We start from the raw sequence: 14795 nt of genomic DNA, 5'->3' as shown, positions 1-14795 counted from the left end.
ACACAATGTTTCTGCAAAATCCAATTCAAGTATTGCATTTGTCTTAATTTGTTCTGTTACTTCACTTGGAGGCCTTCGAGAATGTGCCGACCGCACGCGTCCACTCCGCTACAATGTAATTCCTTCACTTTCATATGCGCACCGGGTTTCCTTGCATTCTCTTGAAACTCACCAGCTGCTACCTACTTTTCTTCCGGTTCCTCTGTGAGATGCATTCTGGGATTTGAGGTCAGGCTCTCGCCGCCTTTACCTCAGATACCTCTGGATATTTACTGCCATTCAGGGAAACCAGCAGTTCTTGGCCACAGCAAAGGGGCCGGTGTCTTCCACGGTACCCTTCTCCCACCTTCCCCGGCTTCTTGGAGACATGGCTCCCTCGCCACACAATGACAGCTTCTCTAACTCTGCCGCCCTTCAGCGTGTCAGCATCCAGTTTTCAGGCTTCCCGCGGGCTGGGGTGGTCCTCCTGCTGCTCTCTCCTCGCACAGGCTTCTCGCTATCCTTGCTATTTCTGGACTCCACTTTTTATACACCTGTGAGTCTCTAACATGCTGCAGGTGTGAAGTGAGAATATCAATTGCCTGACCACAATTAGTCCAATTAACAGGACATGCCCGACATTCAGCTCCATAGCCTTCAGGCTCCCTCTTCTTTATCTCAGTACTAAAGTGGTGTCTCCTCTAGGTAATCTTCCTTACTCTTGGGGTTAGTTTCTTCTTCTCAGTACTTGGTCTGACTTCAGGGGGAAAAGCAGGATCTGAACAACAATATCCTACAAAGACTGAGAGAGGGTTGGATACGTTAATGTTCAGAAAGGGAGACTACTGTGTCTCACCTCCAGGCACCCTCCCTCGCTAGTCCACCCCCAAGTTTGGGATCCAAAAGGGAGGGCCCTTCCCTGGCCACCTGAACAGAAGATCCCTGAGGAATAGATGTGAGAGTACCTTCAGATTTCTCACACAGGAGAGGGTTCAAAGAAAAAAGAAAGGGGGTTCTATGGAAGTCTATAGGAGGAAAGCAGCAAAAAGAAAATCTTTCTTAACACTCACCCCCTCCAGAGTAGGGACACAGGGATCTAGTCCACCCCTGGGAGGGATTCCTGTTCCAGTCGGTTATATATCCTGAATGGTCCATCAGCATTGCTATGTTGAGGACCACTATGCTCAATAGTTAAGTCAAAACCTTGAAGGCTTATAGACCACCTGAGCAATGTTGGATTCTCGCCCTTCATGTTCATCAGCCATTTTAAGAATTTATGGTTAGTTTGTATGTTGATGCGAGTCCAGAAGAGGTAAAGTCTCAACCTACTAAGGTGCCCACACAATGGTAAAACACTCTTTTTTTCACTGTTGCCCACCTTATTTATTTATTGTCCTTAAACTGACGGCCGATAAGTATATAGACTGCTCCCTACCTTTATCATCCAGCTGAGGGAGGACTGCTCGAATTCCAGTGTGAGAGGCATCAATTTGTACAATAAAGGGTCTCTGGTAATCAGGTGCCCTTTAAGCCTTGAAAGACCTTCTCACACTCCACTGGCCAAGTAACCTTCTTAGGCTTCTTTGGAGTGGTGACTACAGTCACAGCTATGGTTCCATAATCTGCCATGTAATACCCAATGAGGCCCAGAAAAGCATTCACTTGGATTTGTGTTGTGGGAGTTACCCCAGTCCGGTACAGCTTGTACATTACTAGATAGAGGCTGAATTTTGCCACAGCAACCTCATTCCCTAGGTAGGTCACTGAACCTTGCTCAATGTGGCATTTGGTCATCTTTGTGGTCAAGTGGGCCTGCTGAGGAGCCTGCAACACAATCCCAAGTTGTTCCATAGATTCTTCCAAAGTAGGGCTGAAAACTGCAATATCATCAAGATATGCCAGGCAGAAATCCTCTAACAGATTCAGGATATGGTTTACCAACCTGTGGAAGGTGCAGTTTTTAAGCCAAAGAACATTACCCTGAATTGGTAAAGTCCCTCGGGTAATGAACATCCTGTATTCTTCTTGGCATTTTATTTTAGGGATATTTGCCAATACCCTGCAATAAGGTCAAAGGTACTGAGACACTTTGCAGAACCGAGTTTGTCCACAAATGCATCAGTTTATGGAATGGGATCTGTCTTGGTGACAGCATCACAAGCTCTATAGTCCATGAAGAACCTCAAATCTGTGTTATCTGCCTTTGACACCAATAAGAATGGGCTGGACCATGGAGTGTTAGAGGGCTTTATCACCCCTAGATCCAACATCTTGTTGACCTCAGACTTGATGTGTGATCTCGCTTTGTCTAACATTCTGAAAGTTCAACCTTTGCTAGGGACACTATCTCCAGTATCTATGTCATGCTGGTACCAAGTTGTCAGCCGTGGGATTAGTGAGAACATGGGGGAAAACTGCCTAAGCAAAGTCTGCACCTCACCTTGTTGTTGGAGTCAGTTGAGGAGACAACTTTACACCCTGAGTAGAGCCATCTGAAGGGCTGTATTAGAACAGATCAGGAAGAGGTTCAGATTCCTCTTCCTCCCTAACTGAAGCCCGAATCAGGGCTCCCATTTCAACCCTAGGGATGAAAGCCTTCCATCTATTTACATGGAGAACTTCACATTACTGATTAGGTAATCCCAGGTTCCTTAAAAAATAGTTTTACAAAGGTAGCGGGCGCCCCTCTCTCGCAAGAACAGACATGATAACCTGTTCAGTGGTTATTAACCACTTGAGAGTTCGCAGCCACTGCTTTTACTCACTCTGCCCGCTACCTTTGTAAAACTATTTGTTAAGGAACCTGGGATTGGTAACCCTAGGTCTCCTGGGGGCAACCAGACGTGGTCTCCCTCTCACTGTGCTTAGAGAGGCATCAGCTTCACCTCACTGATGATCCCCAACAAGGGTGAAACACGTGTATGGGGTTGCTGGTGGTACTCTCGTTCAGATTGGAATTGCCATTGTATTTCGGTGCTGGACTGCCCCTGGGCAGGACAAAGACTGATATGCAAATGGATATTTCCCATCTGTGAAAGGCACAGTGAGTAAAAGCAGTGGCTGCGAACTCTCAAGTGGTTAATAACCACTGAACAGGTTATCATGTCTGTTCTTGCGAGAGAGGGGCGCCCGCTACCTTTGTAAAACTATTTGTTAAGGAACCTGGGATTGGTAACCCTAGGTCTCCTGGGGGCAACCAGACGTGGTCTCCCTCTCACTGTGCTTAGAGAGGCATCAGCTTCACCTCACTGATGATCCCCAACAAGGGTGAAACACGTGTATGGGGTTGCTGGTGGTACTCTCGTTCAGATTGGAATTGCCATTGTATTTCGGTGCTGGACTGCCCCTGGGCAGGACAAAGACTGATATGCAAATGGATATTTCCCATCTGTGAAAGGCACATGTTATCATGTCTGTTTTTGCGAGAGAGGGGCGCCCGCTACCTTTGTAAAACTCTTCCAGAGGATGGGTCGCTCCATGCAATCCTCGCCGGTCCTTCAGTGTCTTCAGGTTCCTCCACTATTGTCGGAACTTGCACTTCTCTTCCCCTTGCTTGCTGCAGCAAGGTGACGTCTGTTCCTCAGTTAGCCTGGCATTCTGCGGCTTGGGCCCGGATGGGTGCTTTTATCCGGGCATTCACTGTTCCTCCTCTGGCAGGTTTGTCAGCATTCTGCAAGCTTGGCTTCCGTTGGGTCTGCCACACTTGGCTGATGCTGTCTTTTTACTGTTCTACCACCCAGTGGGAGGGCTCTGTGTGTCTGCTGCTCCGCTGATGTCTTGTCTCTTGTTCCAAGAGTGATTGGCTCTTTATCCCTCTGTTGAGGGGATGGGCTTCCCACAGATCTTTAAGTCTTAGCTGATCCTGTACACACAGAGGGTCAGAAACCACACCAACCTTCATTACAGGATGTTTCCAGTTATTAGACAGTTTTACTCCCATGTAGCCAACAAAGGAAGTACTGGAAACTTGGGTATAGGGAGGTTGACTCATATCCCTTTCTAGGGACTTCCTGTCCTCTAAAAGGTGGGGGGTTTACCCCTAATGGTATCCACTTGCCGCGTCCCCTATGGGGTCTTAAGCTGAGCGGGCTCACCTTCCTAGTCCCAAAAGGGGTTGGCGCCCCCTTGGGAAGGGGGGACGAATTCCCTGAATTTGTCACGGTAACCTTACTTACATATAAATAAAGGAATAATGCCTACAATTAAATTAGTTTCAACAAAATTAGCAACTTAACCAAATATTTTGTTAATGTTGCAATGTTTTAAATGAAGTCATGTTAAGATGAAGATAGATTTGTATCATCTCCCCACCGAATAAATGGGTAAAAAATAATGCATAATTGATCTATGTCTACTAATAACAGGCCCTACATATAAAATAGTTAGAGGCTTAAGTGTTGTTTCACCTTTTACAGAATGATCACACTCTTGTGGCCCTGATGACGATGATACTGGCAAATGCATTCAGACCAGCTATTCGCAGAGGCGTAGACAGAATTGTCTAACAAGTGGGTCCTGAAGCTGATGTAGTTGGGCTCACTGCGGTGACATTAACACCTATAAATGCCCACACAGAGCTCCCGAGTGGGCATTTACAGATTTTGGGTGGGCCTTGCCCGCTTAGGCCTTACCCTATCTATGTTTCTGGCTATTCGTCGAAACTAGTATACACCAAACATGCAGATTCATGGTGTGACAATTGAATTTGAATGCTGCATTAATTTCATTTAATCAGATGTTCTATTGAATGTAACCGAGTTGTAACTGCCTTAGTAGGACCAGTGTATGTTCCAAATGAACTAAGTATTATATGTATGTCGTTTCATGTATACTAATTGGCACGGCTTGAAGAACATTTGGAAATTTGGAACAGTTGAAGGCACTTTGGCTTTGTTACAAGTGTTCCCCGTCATAGCATTTTTTACACTGTTGAAAGCACTTTAACATTGGAAATTACTAAATGCACCTTTTCACTGCTATGAGCAACATGAGTATTAATATCTCTGCACTGTTAACAACACCTTGCTCATTGTGGATATTAGTAAAAGTGCACTGCTCAGACTGTCAATGATGGCAATATTATTGTATATTATGTTTTAAAAGAACATGTCGTGTTATGTGTAGTTTTTGTCAATGTGATGTATTTGTATTGGTTAGTGTTTTTAGGGATGCAATTAAGGCAACATGTATTTTTACTTTCTGGAGTACTTATGAAATATTATGACATACAATATTTATGTGTGTAACATTATGCATAATTGTACTGTGAGAAAGTAGGTGTTGGAAGATTGGTATGGTGGTGACAAAAGCTGTGTAACTGTGCAGTAAACTAATAGACACAAAAGGGTTTATGTTATGTTAGTGTGTTTTCCCTGCTCGTAATGAGTTAGCAGGGATCTCTGGTGTGTTCTCTACATATAGTAGGCAACCTCGCAAAAAAGTTGGCTTTACATGAAGATCATAATAAACACAGCTCGGCGATAAAATGCAGCTCTGTAGCGATCCTGAAATACTACCAGGCACTTGAAAAAACTACTATTCAGAGTTTATATTGCAATAAATTGGGCTTTAGTGGAAGAAAGAGAGTATTGTGTAGACCAAGAAAATATACCATGCTTGACAAAAAAAAACTACACATTCTTCTGCAAAAAACCCTTAAGGCAAAAAACGCCACATTTTATGGGAAACTACTTTCTCAGTCAATGTCTCACTAGTTAGCATTGGTCTTGTGAATGTCCCTCAGCTTCCAATTAAGAGGCACAACTCCCAAGGTTGTATAACTCTTTGATAATATTACTGCCAAATAGATGCATTCCCCAACCATGAATTCCCAAAAGCCATACTGTTAGACTTGAATCATGCACTGTTTATATGGGTAGGATGTTATCACGTGATGCTAAAAAGTCCTGTTTTATGGTGCAGGCAGCACAATTGTTACTTCAAAGCACAGATAGGTGATTGCCAAATAGATAAAGTGGAGCATGCCCCTAATTGGGCTAAGTTCAGTGTAAGCTCCGAAACACTTAGGCGCCAGCCTATTGATCTTTACCTGCCATATTTGGAAGTTATCAATTGCAAAATGTCAGTAACAACATGAACGAATACTTATCTTATGGCATTTTTGAATTTGCAATGACCTACCTGGAGCATACCATGTCCGTTGCCTTCAATGGTGCCCTCATACGTGACGTGTATCTTGGTCAGCTTCTTTTGTGACCTAAAGATAGAAAGACATTTTAAATTTTGTGCAAGTTTACTAGCACTATGCAACAGTACATCTAATCCACATGTACATCTTACTACGTTCTCCCATAAAAGACTATGAGAACTAGGGGAGAGTACACAATAACATCCCCAGCAGTCTCCATCACAAGCTTCACTGTTCACCCTGACCACTGAAACAAGCTACTTGCATCCATAGGGAGTATCAAGCCAACGATTGACCACAATTGAGAAGAGGCAACCCTTCTGGAGACAACTATTCATATTAGTCACTTGAAGTCTTACAATAGCTTGATATAATATATTGGAACATCAAGGTCAAACCACAAGCATCAATATTATTATCTAATAAAAATGGGTGAGTGGACACATTTTCTAGCAGATATAATGGTGAGCTCGGGACAAGTGATATATTTGTTTCCAAATAGTGTAGATCCCCTTGGAAACCTTGCATGGTTTAATTCATTTTTTGTTTTAACATATATTTTTTATTGAAATCTCGATTAACATGAGGTACATATCACTTAATTCAGTAATCCATTGAAAAACATCATGACATCGAAATCTCATTTTCATAAACATAACTGTTATGCTTTATGCAGCTATTCGATCGATAGATGTAAGTTAAGGATTAGAAGAGAAGAGAGTGAAAGGAGGCGAGGAAAAAAAAATAAAAGAGGAAAAGGAGATAACAGTGCCAACCGTCATGGTTTCACAAGGTGTTTCAGAAGTAGCGGCTGAAAAAACATCTGCTCTTTGTCAAACCACATAGTCCAAAAATGGCCCCCATATACTTGAGAACTTAGGCATCTTCCCCTCTGCCGTTGTTGTGAGCTTCTCCATCCCCAACAATTCCCAAACCTTCACCCACCAGTAGGACGTGTGGGGTCCATTTACATCTTTCCAGAAGCGTGCTTGAGTAATTCGAGCTGCTGTAAGCAATTGAGAGATCAATTCGGCTCTGGTACCCGTCATCGGGAATGATTTGTCATCCGGGACATCCCCCAGTAGTATGACCCGTGGCTCCATGGGGAGTAAGGCGCCAGTGACTTCTTTAATTTTGGAGTGAACCTCCAACCAGAATAATAGCATGACCGGGCAGTGGTAACACATATGAGCTAAGTCGCCCCTCTCCACACACCCAGGTCAACATGTATCAGGGTAGGCAGAATTCATCACGTGCAGTCGCTCTGGGGATAAATACCAACAGAAACATATTTTAAGGGCTCCCTCCTTTACAGTGGTGCAGCAGGAGCTTTTCTGGGCTTTGATCCATATCTTCTGCCAGGACTTCCCGAAGATCTCCAAACTCAATTCCCTTTCCCATGCAATCATATGGGGGAGTTTCTCTTCCAACAAGGTACTTTCCAGGAGCCTATAACATGTGGCCAATCTGTGGGTCTGTTGTCCTTCAAGGACTTGGAGTTCTATTCCCGTTGGGACTCTGAAGGCTGCTTGTCATATGACTGTGTTGGTCAGCCAGTGGTGGAGCTGTATGTATCAGAATCGTTCACATTCAGGCAGCTTAAATTTCTCTTTACATTTTACAAAAGTCAGGGGTTCTCGGTCCTCGTATAGGTCTCGCAGTCTCAGGGCTTTGTCTGACGTCCAGAGCCGAAACGATCTAGCCTGAAGGCCTGGTGTGAAGGCCGGATTATGGCTGATAGGCGAGAGTGGACCCAGGCTCGATTTGAATCCTCTCTGCGCACAAGCTTTATCCCAACTCTGAAGCGTTGTTAACGTAGTAGGTAGCATGGTGCCTCGTTGCCGACGAGCTTCCCAAGGGAGGAATGGGAAGTGACCCACGGGAAAGAGGGCTGCGGTTTGCTCGATGTCTCGCCATTTGGGAGCTTCAATTGTTCCCGCCTAGCCCAGCATTGCAGCGATTTGGGCCGCTCTGTAGTACCGTGAGATCGAGGGGATCCCCAGACCACCCAGTATTTTCCCTCTTGTAAGGAGCTTGCAGGGTTTCCAAGGTTTTTTGCCCTGACATACGAATTGACCCACTGCCTTCTGTAGAGTGAGGAGATCCCGTTCCGGAATAATCACTGGTAAAGCGTGGAAGGTGTACAAAAGCTTCAGAAGGAGAGTCATCTTGACTGCACTGATGCGTCCAAACTATGAAATTTCCTGGGAGTCCCATCGTTGAAGCCATTCCTTGGCTTCTTTCAAGAGATCAGAGATATTAGCCTTCGATAACCTGGGGTATGTAAGGTCAGCCATATTCCCAGGTAGGGGATGTCCCTAGTCAACCAGCGAAATGGGAATGCTCCCTGAAGAGTTGCCAGGGCAGATGGGGATTCCGTCAGGCCCATGCCTACAGATTTCGCTGGATTTACCGCAAATCCTGAGACTGCTGTAAATTGAGTTAATAAATCCATTAGGGTTGGGAGAGAACTAAGCGCATTACTTAAAAAACAGAGCACATCGTCTGCATATAGCGCAACTTTATGGCATTGACCCCTGTATTCGAAGCCCTGGATATTTGGATGGCGGCAGATCCTCTGGGCTAGAGGCTCCATTGCCAAAGCGAATACCAGAGAGGATAGGGGGCAACCCTGTCTAGTATCTTTTCCCAGAGCTATAGGGGGGGACCATTGCGAGTTAACCTTGACACAGGTAGACAGGATTTGGAAATTTGAGAGAATTAACTTGGAGAACCGCGGACCAAAGCCGAATCCCCTTAGGACTAGTTTCAGGTAATCCCAAGACATGTTATCGAAGGCTCTTTGGGCGTCTAGGGATAGTAGCGATAACTTAACCGGGATTTGCGGCGCCAGGGGTACCAGGTTGATGGCATGTTGAATATTGTTGTGTGCTGAGCGGTTTTGGATAAAGCCTGTCTGGTCCTTATCAGTTAGTGTCGGGAGGACGTCGCAAAGACGTTGTGCTATTATTTTGCTGAAGAGTTTTGCGTCTTTGTTAAGCAATGCATTAGGGCGATAAGACGTACATTCCGTGGGGTCTTTGCCTGGCTTCAGAATCAGTGTAGTGGCAGATTCTGCCATGGATTGCGTGACAGACCCAGAGAACCAAGAGGAATTAAAGAGTTTGGTTAGGTGAGGAATCAATTCCGAGCTAAAGGCTTTATAGAATTTATTTGTAAAACTATCGTAGCCCAGGGCATACCCGAGGGGGAGGGATCGAATTGCAAGTTCGACTTCTTGGTCGGAAATGGGCTCTTTCAAAGGGTACTGATGTGCCTGGGCAATCTGAGGTAGGTGCCCGTTAAGTATACATTCTTGAGTAGCTTGCAGGTCAGTCTGGTGAGGGGAGGTGTGTTCCCTGAAGAAGTCTTCTATGATTCGGAGTTTACCTTCCTCTGAGGACACACACCCCCCATAAGCATCTTGTAAGCTTTCTATATGGTTACGTCTGGCTTGTTTTTCAGTTTTGCCACCAGTAGCTTACTGGCCTTGTTCCCCCACTCGTGTAGAAATATTGCTTTGTAAGCATTAGAGAGTGTGCTGCCCGCCCCATGTGATGTGCTTCTAAAGCTTTCCGTGCTATATGCAGGTCTTGGAGGGAGCGCTGAGATTCTTTCTCCCTGTGTAACACCTCTTTTCTTTGGACCTCTACCTCTAACTGGGTCTAAAACTGCTTCCTGACCTTCCTTCGCACTGCTGCTTGATCTATAATATGGCTCAGAATAATCGCCTTCCCGGCGTCCCACACAGTATCATATCCCACCTCACTGGTGTCATTCTCACTAAAGTAAAGCTTTATAGCCTTGGAGATATGGGAGCGAATTAAGGGGTCTTCCAGCAGAAACTCGTTCAGTCGCCGGGGTGGCTTGGGTGGGGGGGATGCGTGGAGAGGGGATATTGTGAGCATTACTGGGGCGTGGTCTGACAAGGCTTTTGGGAGAATCTTGGTAACGACTGTCTATGGGATGAGAGTATCGGAAATGAGAAACATGTCCAATCTGGAAAACACCTTATGTACAGCCGAGAAGATGGTATAGTCGCGTTCCTCTTGGTGGAAGAAGCGGCAAGTCTCTATGAGTGAGTGTTTGCGCGGCAGCTTGATGAGCGCTATAACATCTTAGATAATGAGGCAAAGAATAGCTCCTGGTGGACGTTAGGAGCATACAACGAAACCAAGGTCACCTTTCACCCAAGAAGCATTGCCACCAACATGACATATCTCCCCTTTCCGTCACGCAAGACTTTCAGCATTTTCAGAGGGGTACCCTTATGTACCAGGATGGCAACCCCCCGTTTCTTCAGGCCACTGGAAGTACAAAGCCTTGTGGGTACAGTTTGTTATTGAGGCAGAATTTGTCTGAGGGCAAGAGGTGGGTCTTTTGAAGAAACAGAAGCGAGGAGTTGAGGGTGGCCATTCTATGCAAAAGTGCCTTATGTTTCAGGGGGGAATTTAGACCCTGAACATTCAGGGTAAGACAATTAACGTCAGTGGTCGCCATCCTGAGATCGCTCAGGTAGTTGTATAGAGCTGCAGATGGTTGTCCCCCCAAGAGAGGTTTGACCCCTGGGTCCCCCCGCCATTGCGCCCGCACGTTCAAGCGCTGTGTAACTGTGCCAACAGGGGAGCAAGAAGTGGAATGTCAGAGAGATCGGCCTGAGGGTTTTCTGAAATAGCCAATGATTACATTGTATCAGCATAGATGAGTGTCAATCTACTAGGCATTGTGTTATGGTACAAATTAAACTTTATAAAGTTAGAACAAAAAATAATAAAGATATCAGAAGAGCTTTTCTGAGCTTTCCCAATCTTAACCAACAATAACATGTCAACAGTAATGGGTGTAATCCGTTCAGGGCGCCAGATCGATGTCATGCCTCATTCCTTCAGCTTCTGATAATAGGGAGTCCAGAGCGATGGGTGCAGATTTGAATGTGGCTCTTAAGTTAGTGAACTTCCCTCAGTAACTTTATTTCACAGGTGCGCGGCCCGCCCCTCGGACCTATTCCGTCGGCCAGTTCCCTTCTTAACAGCATTGTTCGAGGGTATGTGTAGCCTCCAGGGACACATAGATCTTTCAGGTGGGCTCCGTGGTCCCCGGGTCCAAGCGTGTGGTCGTCCCCAAGGAAGGCCATCCCTTGCGTCTCCTTCTTTTGTCCTTTGGCGTAGGGTCCGGATATGAGTTATCCGGCTCTCCGGCTTCTGGGGTGGCATCATTGTTTGCTTCAACCATTAAGTCCTTAGCTTCCTCCTCTGAGTTAATGATGTATTGTCGGTTGAGTAAGTCGAAGATCAACTTGCATGTAAACCCCCAGCGATAGTGGACCTTCCTGGCATGAAGTCATGCAGTCACCTTTTTCAGGTGTCTGCGGCTTGCTAGAGTATAGGGCGAAAGGTCTTGGAATAATGTGAGGGATGTCCCCCGCAATTTCTCCGGCTCTGAACTTCTAGCCAATGCCATAATTTCTTCCTTTTGATGGAAGAAGTGCACATGGGATAGAACGTCCAGTAGCAGGTTTCATCTCTGTTGGGTGCAGGAGTAGACCTATCCAAGACCAGCTACTCCGAATATGGAAGGACCAGCAAAGACTTAAAAAGTACTCTTATGTAGTCTGGGAGTTCTTGGTCTGAGACTTGTCGCAGGACTCCCCGTAGACGGACATTATTCCTTCTCGACCTGTTTCCAGATCGGCCTGTTTCGGCCAGACGTCCTCAAGGTGTTCCTCGATGATATCCACTCTCTTCGTGAGCCCTGCGCAATCATGTGCTTGTTCGCATGTTGCGTTTTCCAGGTCATTAACTCTGGCTTCCAGGACCACCAGGTGTGTATTCAGGTCCGCAATCGACTGTGCCAGGGAGTCCTTAGAATGTTTATCTCTAGCTGTTTGAATCCCCTAAGCATGTCTTCGAGGACCCTTTTTGAGAGAGTGGGGTCCGGAGGGGAAAGGGTTGCTGGGGGCGAGTGGATGTCAGCTCTTACTGCCTGCATTCGTGGGTCTGCAGATGCTTGATGTGTTAAAAAGCAGTAATTATGTTCGTTTTGCCTTTCCCTGCTGTCTTGGGCATTGTTGGGGGGGGTCTTTGTATGTATCCCCTCGAAGACCAGAGGTGCCCCCGTAGCTGCATTGTGTCAAGTCCTAGGCAGATCCCCAAAGGGCCCTCAAAGTGGCACAGTCCCCAGCACTGCAAGAGGGAGACGAGGCAAGAATAGTCTGCTCAGTTGACGGGGGGAGCCCACCCCAATCCAGGCAGGAGGGCTTTTGTCAGGACTGAGCTGGGGATAATGACACTGGCATCGGGGGACTGGGCTCTCTAGCAACGGCTTCCTATGTGATAGAGGTGCAGTCCTGCTCATATACCTTTGTACATGTGCCAGATGTGCCTTTGTACTCTCTGCGATATTGTTATAGGAATGGTGTCTGAAAACAGCTAGTTAATGGCCGTTCTTTTGCGTGCATCACAGGGGCCACTTCTCCATCTCCCAGGTCCCACGCCGACCTCCAATATATGGTGGGGGCAGGAGAGGCACAGAGTGATGTATGTCGGCGGGCTCCGGGCCCGCTTTGCAGCCTCGTTAACTTCAAAGGGAGGATGAGAGGGGAGGAGACAGACTCTGGTTACCCGCTCCGGATCCAGGTATTCTTCCCGCTCTCTCCGCCATCAGGCAGCTCCACCTCGGGTCCCAACGCTGCCATCCCTCCCGGCCGGGATCGGAGGCACTGGATCCGATGAGAGCGGGCTGTTCAGCTGCCACCCCCCAGGCTGCTCTGCGTGTTTGCCTGCCAGCTCCTGCTCTTCACCTCTGTTGCCGGGCAAGGCCGCTGCTATTACGTCCCTTAGGCTCCCGCTGTAAGCGGGAATTGGTCTCCTCTTCCCCTCTTCAATTCAAGGCCCGCACCGGGGGCCAGGGTTGTCAGGCAGGTCAGCTGGGCTGGCTGGGGGACTCTCCACCGTTGGGTCATCTCCTTCACATATCAAGGAGACTCAACTTCTCCAGCTCGGGCGCACGGCCGCCATCTTAGAGGTGTGGGCGCTGCTGTGGCGGGGGAAGAAAAATGTACGTCTGCAGCTTCTCACACTGCTGTTTCGATTGCTGGAGCAGCTCCTCATTCAGGGAAGCCATTGGGGGTCATATTTGAAGGAACGAGCTGCATTGCTAAGCCGGATACCATGGGATCGGGCACACTATCCCGGAGCTCACGGCAGGCACGATCGCATGGCATGCTGCCTAGCCACACCCCCATGGTTTAATTACTAATGCCATATAGGAGAGAAGAATATTATGAATTAATTTGGTTGCTTTGTATGTGACCTCTTTTTAAGGCAGGATTTCCAGGCTGTCATTCTAAAAGTCACAGTTACAGAGAAAGATCCAGCTCTCGCAATACTTTTCAAGTGAGTGGTAAGCTGATTATTCTCTACAAGTGTGACCTAAAACATCTACTCTGATGAATCAAGAGGATTCGCCCCCTATTCCCCAGGTGAGTGCCACCTCCTTTGAGTCATGCACTTAGCTGTGACTTAAAAAACATCTTAAAAATGCATTTTGCATCGTGAAATACCCAGAATTGGTTTCATGTTCACATACAAATGTCATGCATTGTCTTTCTGTCACGCACTTATGTACTACGCTAGACTGTGCCAATTTGTCATATGTTTGTTTTGATTTTAGTCAGTATTTTTATCAGAATAAAACTGTTATGTTTCTAAACACACTGTGTTCCACTAGTGTAATCTAATGTTCTTCCACTAGACTCTAGATAGATTTTGACATCCGCCCAGCGCTTGAAAGGCGAGGTAGCCTTGACTCAATTTCTCCTCCTTGGCTTGGGAGGTGAGCCTGCTCCTCAAGACTATCCCTAGGGGTCTGGGCAAGTGTGACGTCACTGGGAGTGACGCCCCCGCTAGGGGACAAGGACTCTCATTCCCACAAGAAAACCCCTATTTAACCTATCTAATCTGCATATATGGGACCAGCTACAGACAAGGAATAAAATAGCCTTTGTTCCTTTACCTTGAGGCAGTGCTGGCTTCGTTACGGATCCAGAAGCAAAGAGGACTGTGCCTTTAACAGAAAACCTGTAAGGAAGATGAGTGGATCAGGAGGAGGAAGAGAGATCCATACACACGGGAAGCCTTGCAAGCTTGCAACGTCTTGGAGGGGAAGAGCAGCGTCAAGCAGCAGAGCTGATGCAATCGCAGAAGCAGGGAACGCCAAGAGGAGAAAGAAGCTGGAGACCTGGCTAAACCACCAACAGGTGAATGTTGTTTGAACGGAGGACCCTCCAAGCTAGTGGCGTGACCACAGAAGCACTGTAGTGACAGGTTGCCCGCAGCACTAAGCCGAACTATGCTGACACCAGCACAAGCGGGAGTGCTGGAACCTCCCGTCAGCGAGTGGTTGCTGAACCAGACCCTGCACACAGACACAGAGAATAGGACGGAGCTGATAACCGATGCAGAGAAAAAAGAAACCGGAGGAAGCACCTAGCCCCAGATAGTAAACCACACCGAAGAAAGATACCAGGGAGATTTTCGGAAGGGGGAAGCCATCGGGGGAGTTATGAAAAGTGATAAAAGTTATGAAGACTGTTATATTAAGTTTGGAACACTGAAAAAGCCAAAGGGTGTTTGGTGTAAAATACCTACAAAGTCTAATCATAATTTAA

General features: G+C 46.7%; 1 protein-coding gene across 5 annotated transcripts in view; it reads right to left on the bottom strand.

Annotated features, from left to right (window-relative positions):
- Positions 1–14795, bottom strand: part of PARG (poly(ADP-ribose) glycohydrolase) — a 2316516-nt gene that overhangs the window by 654216 nt on the left and 1647505 nt on the right. For all 5 annotated transcript variants that reach the window (XM_069610798.1, XM_069610799.1, XM_069610802.1 and 2 more), the window contains one exon: positions 6121–6196. In XM_069610798.1, coding sequence (XP_069466899.1) covers positions 6121–6196 — 76 coding nt within the window. The remainder of the gene's footprint in view (positions 1–6120; positions 6197–14795) is intronic.

The sequence above is a fragment of the Ambystoma mexicanum genome, chromosome 8 (genome assembly GCF_040938575.1).
Source record: "Ambystoma mexicanum isolate Mex_15411 chromosome 8, UKY_AmexF1_1, whole genome shotgun sequence".
NCBI lineage: Eukaryota > Metazoa > Chordata > Amphibia > Caudata > Ambystomatidae > Ambystoma > Ambystoma mexicanum.
The sequence above is the reverse complement of the archived record's forward strand: the minus strand, read 5'-3'. Positions and strand labels throughout refer to the sequence as shown.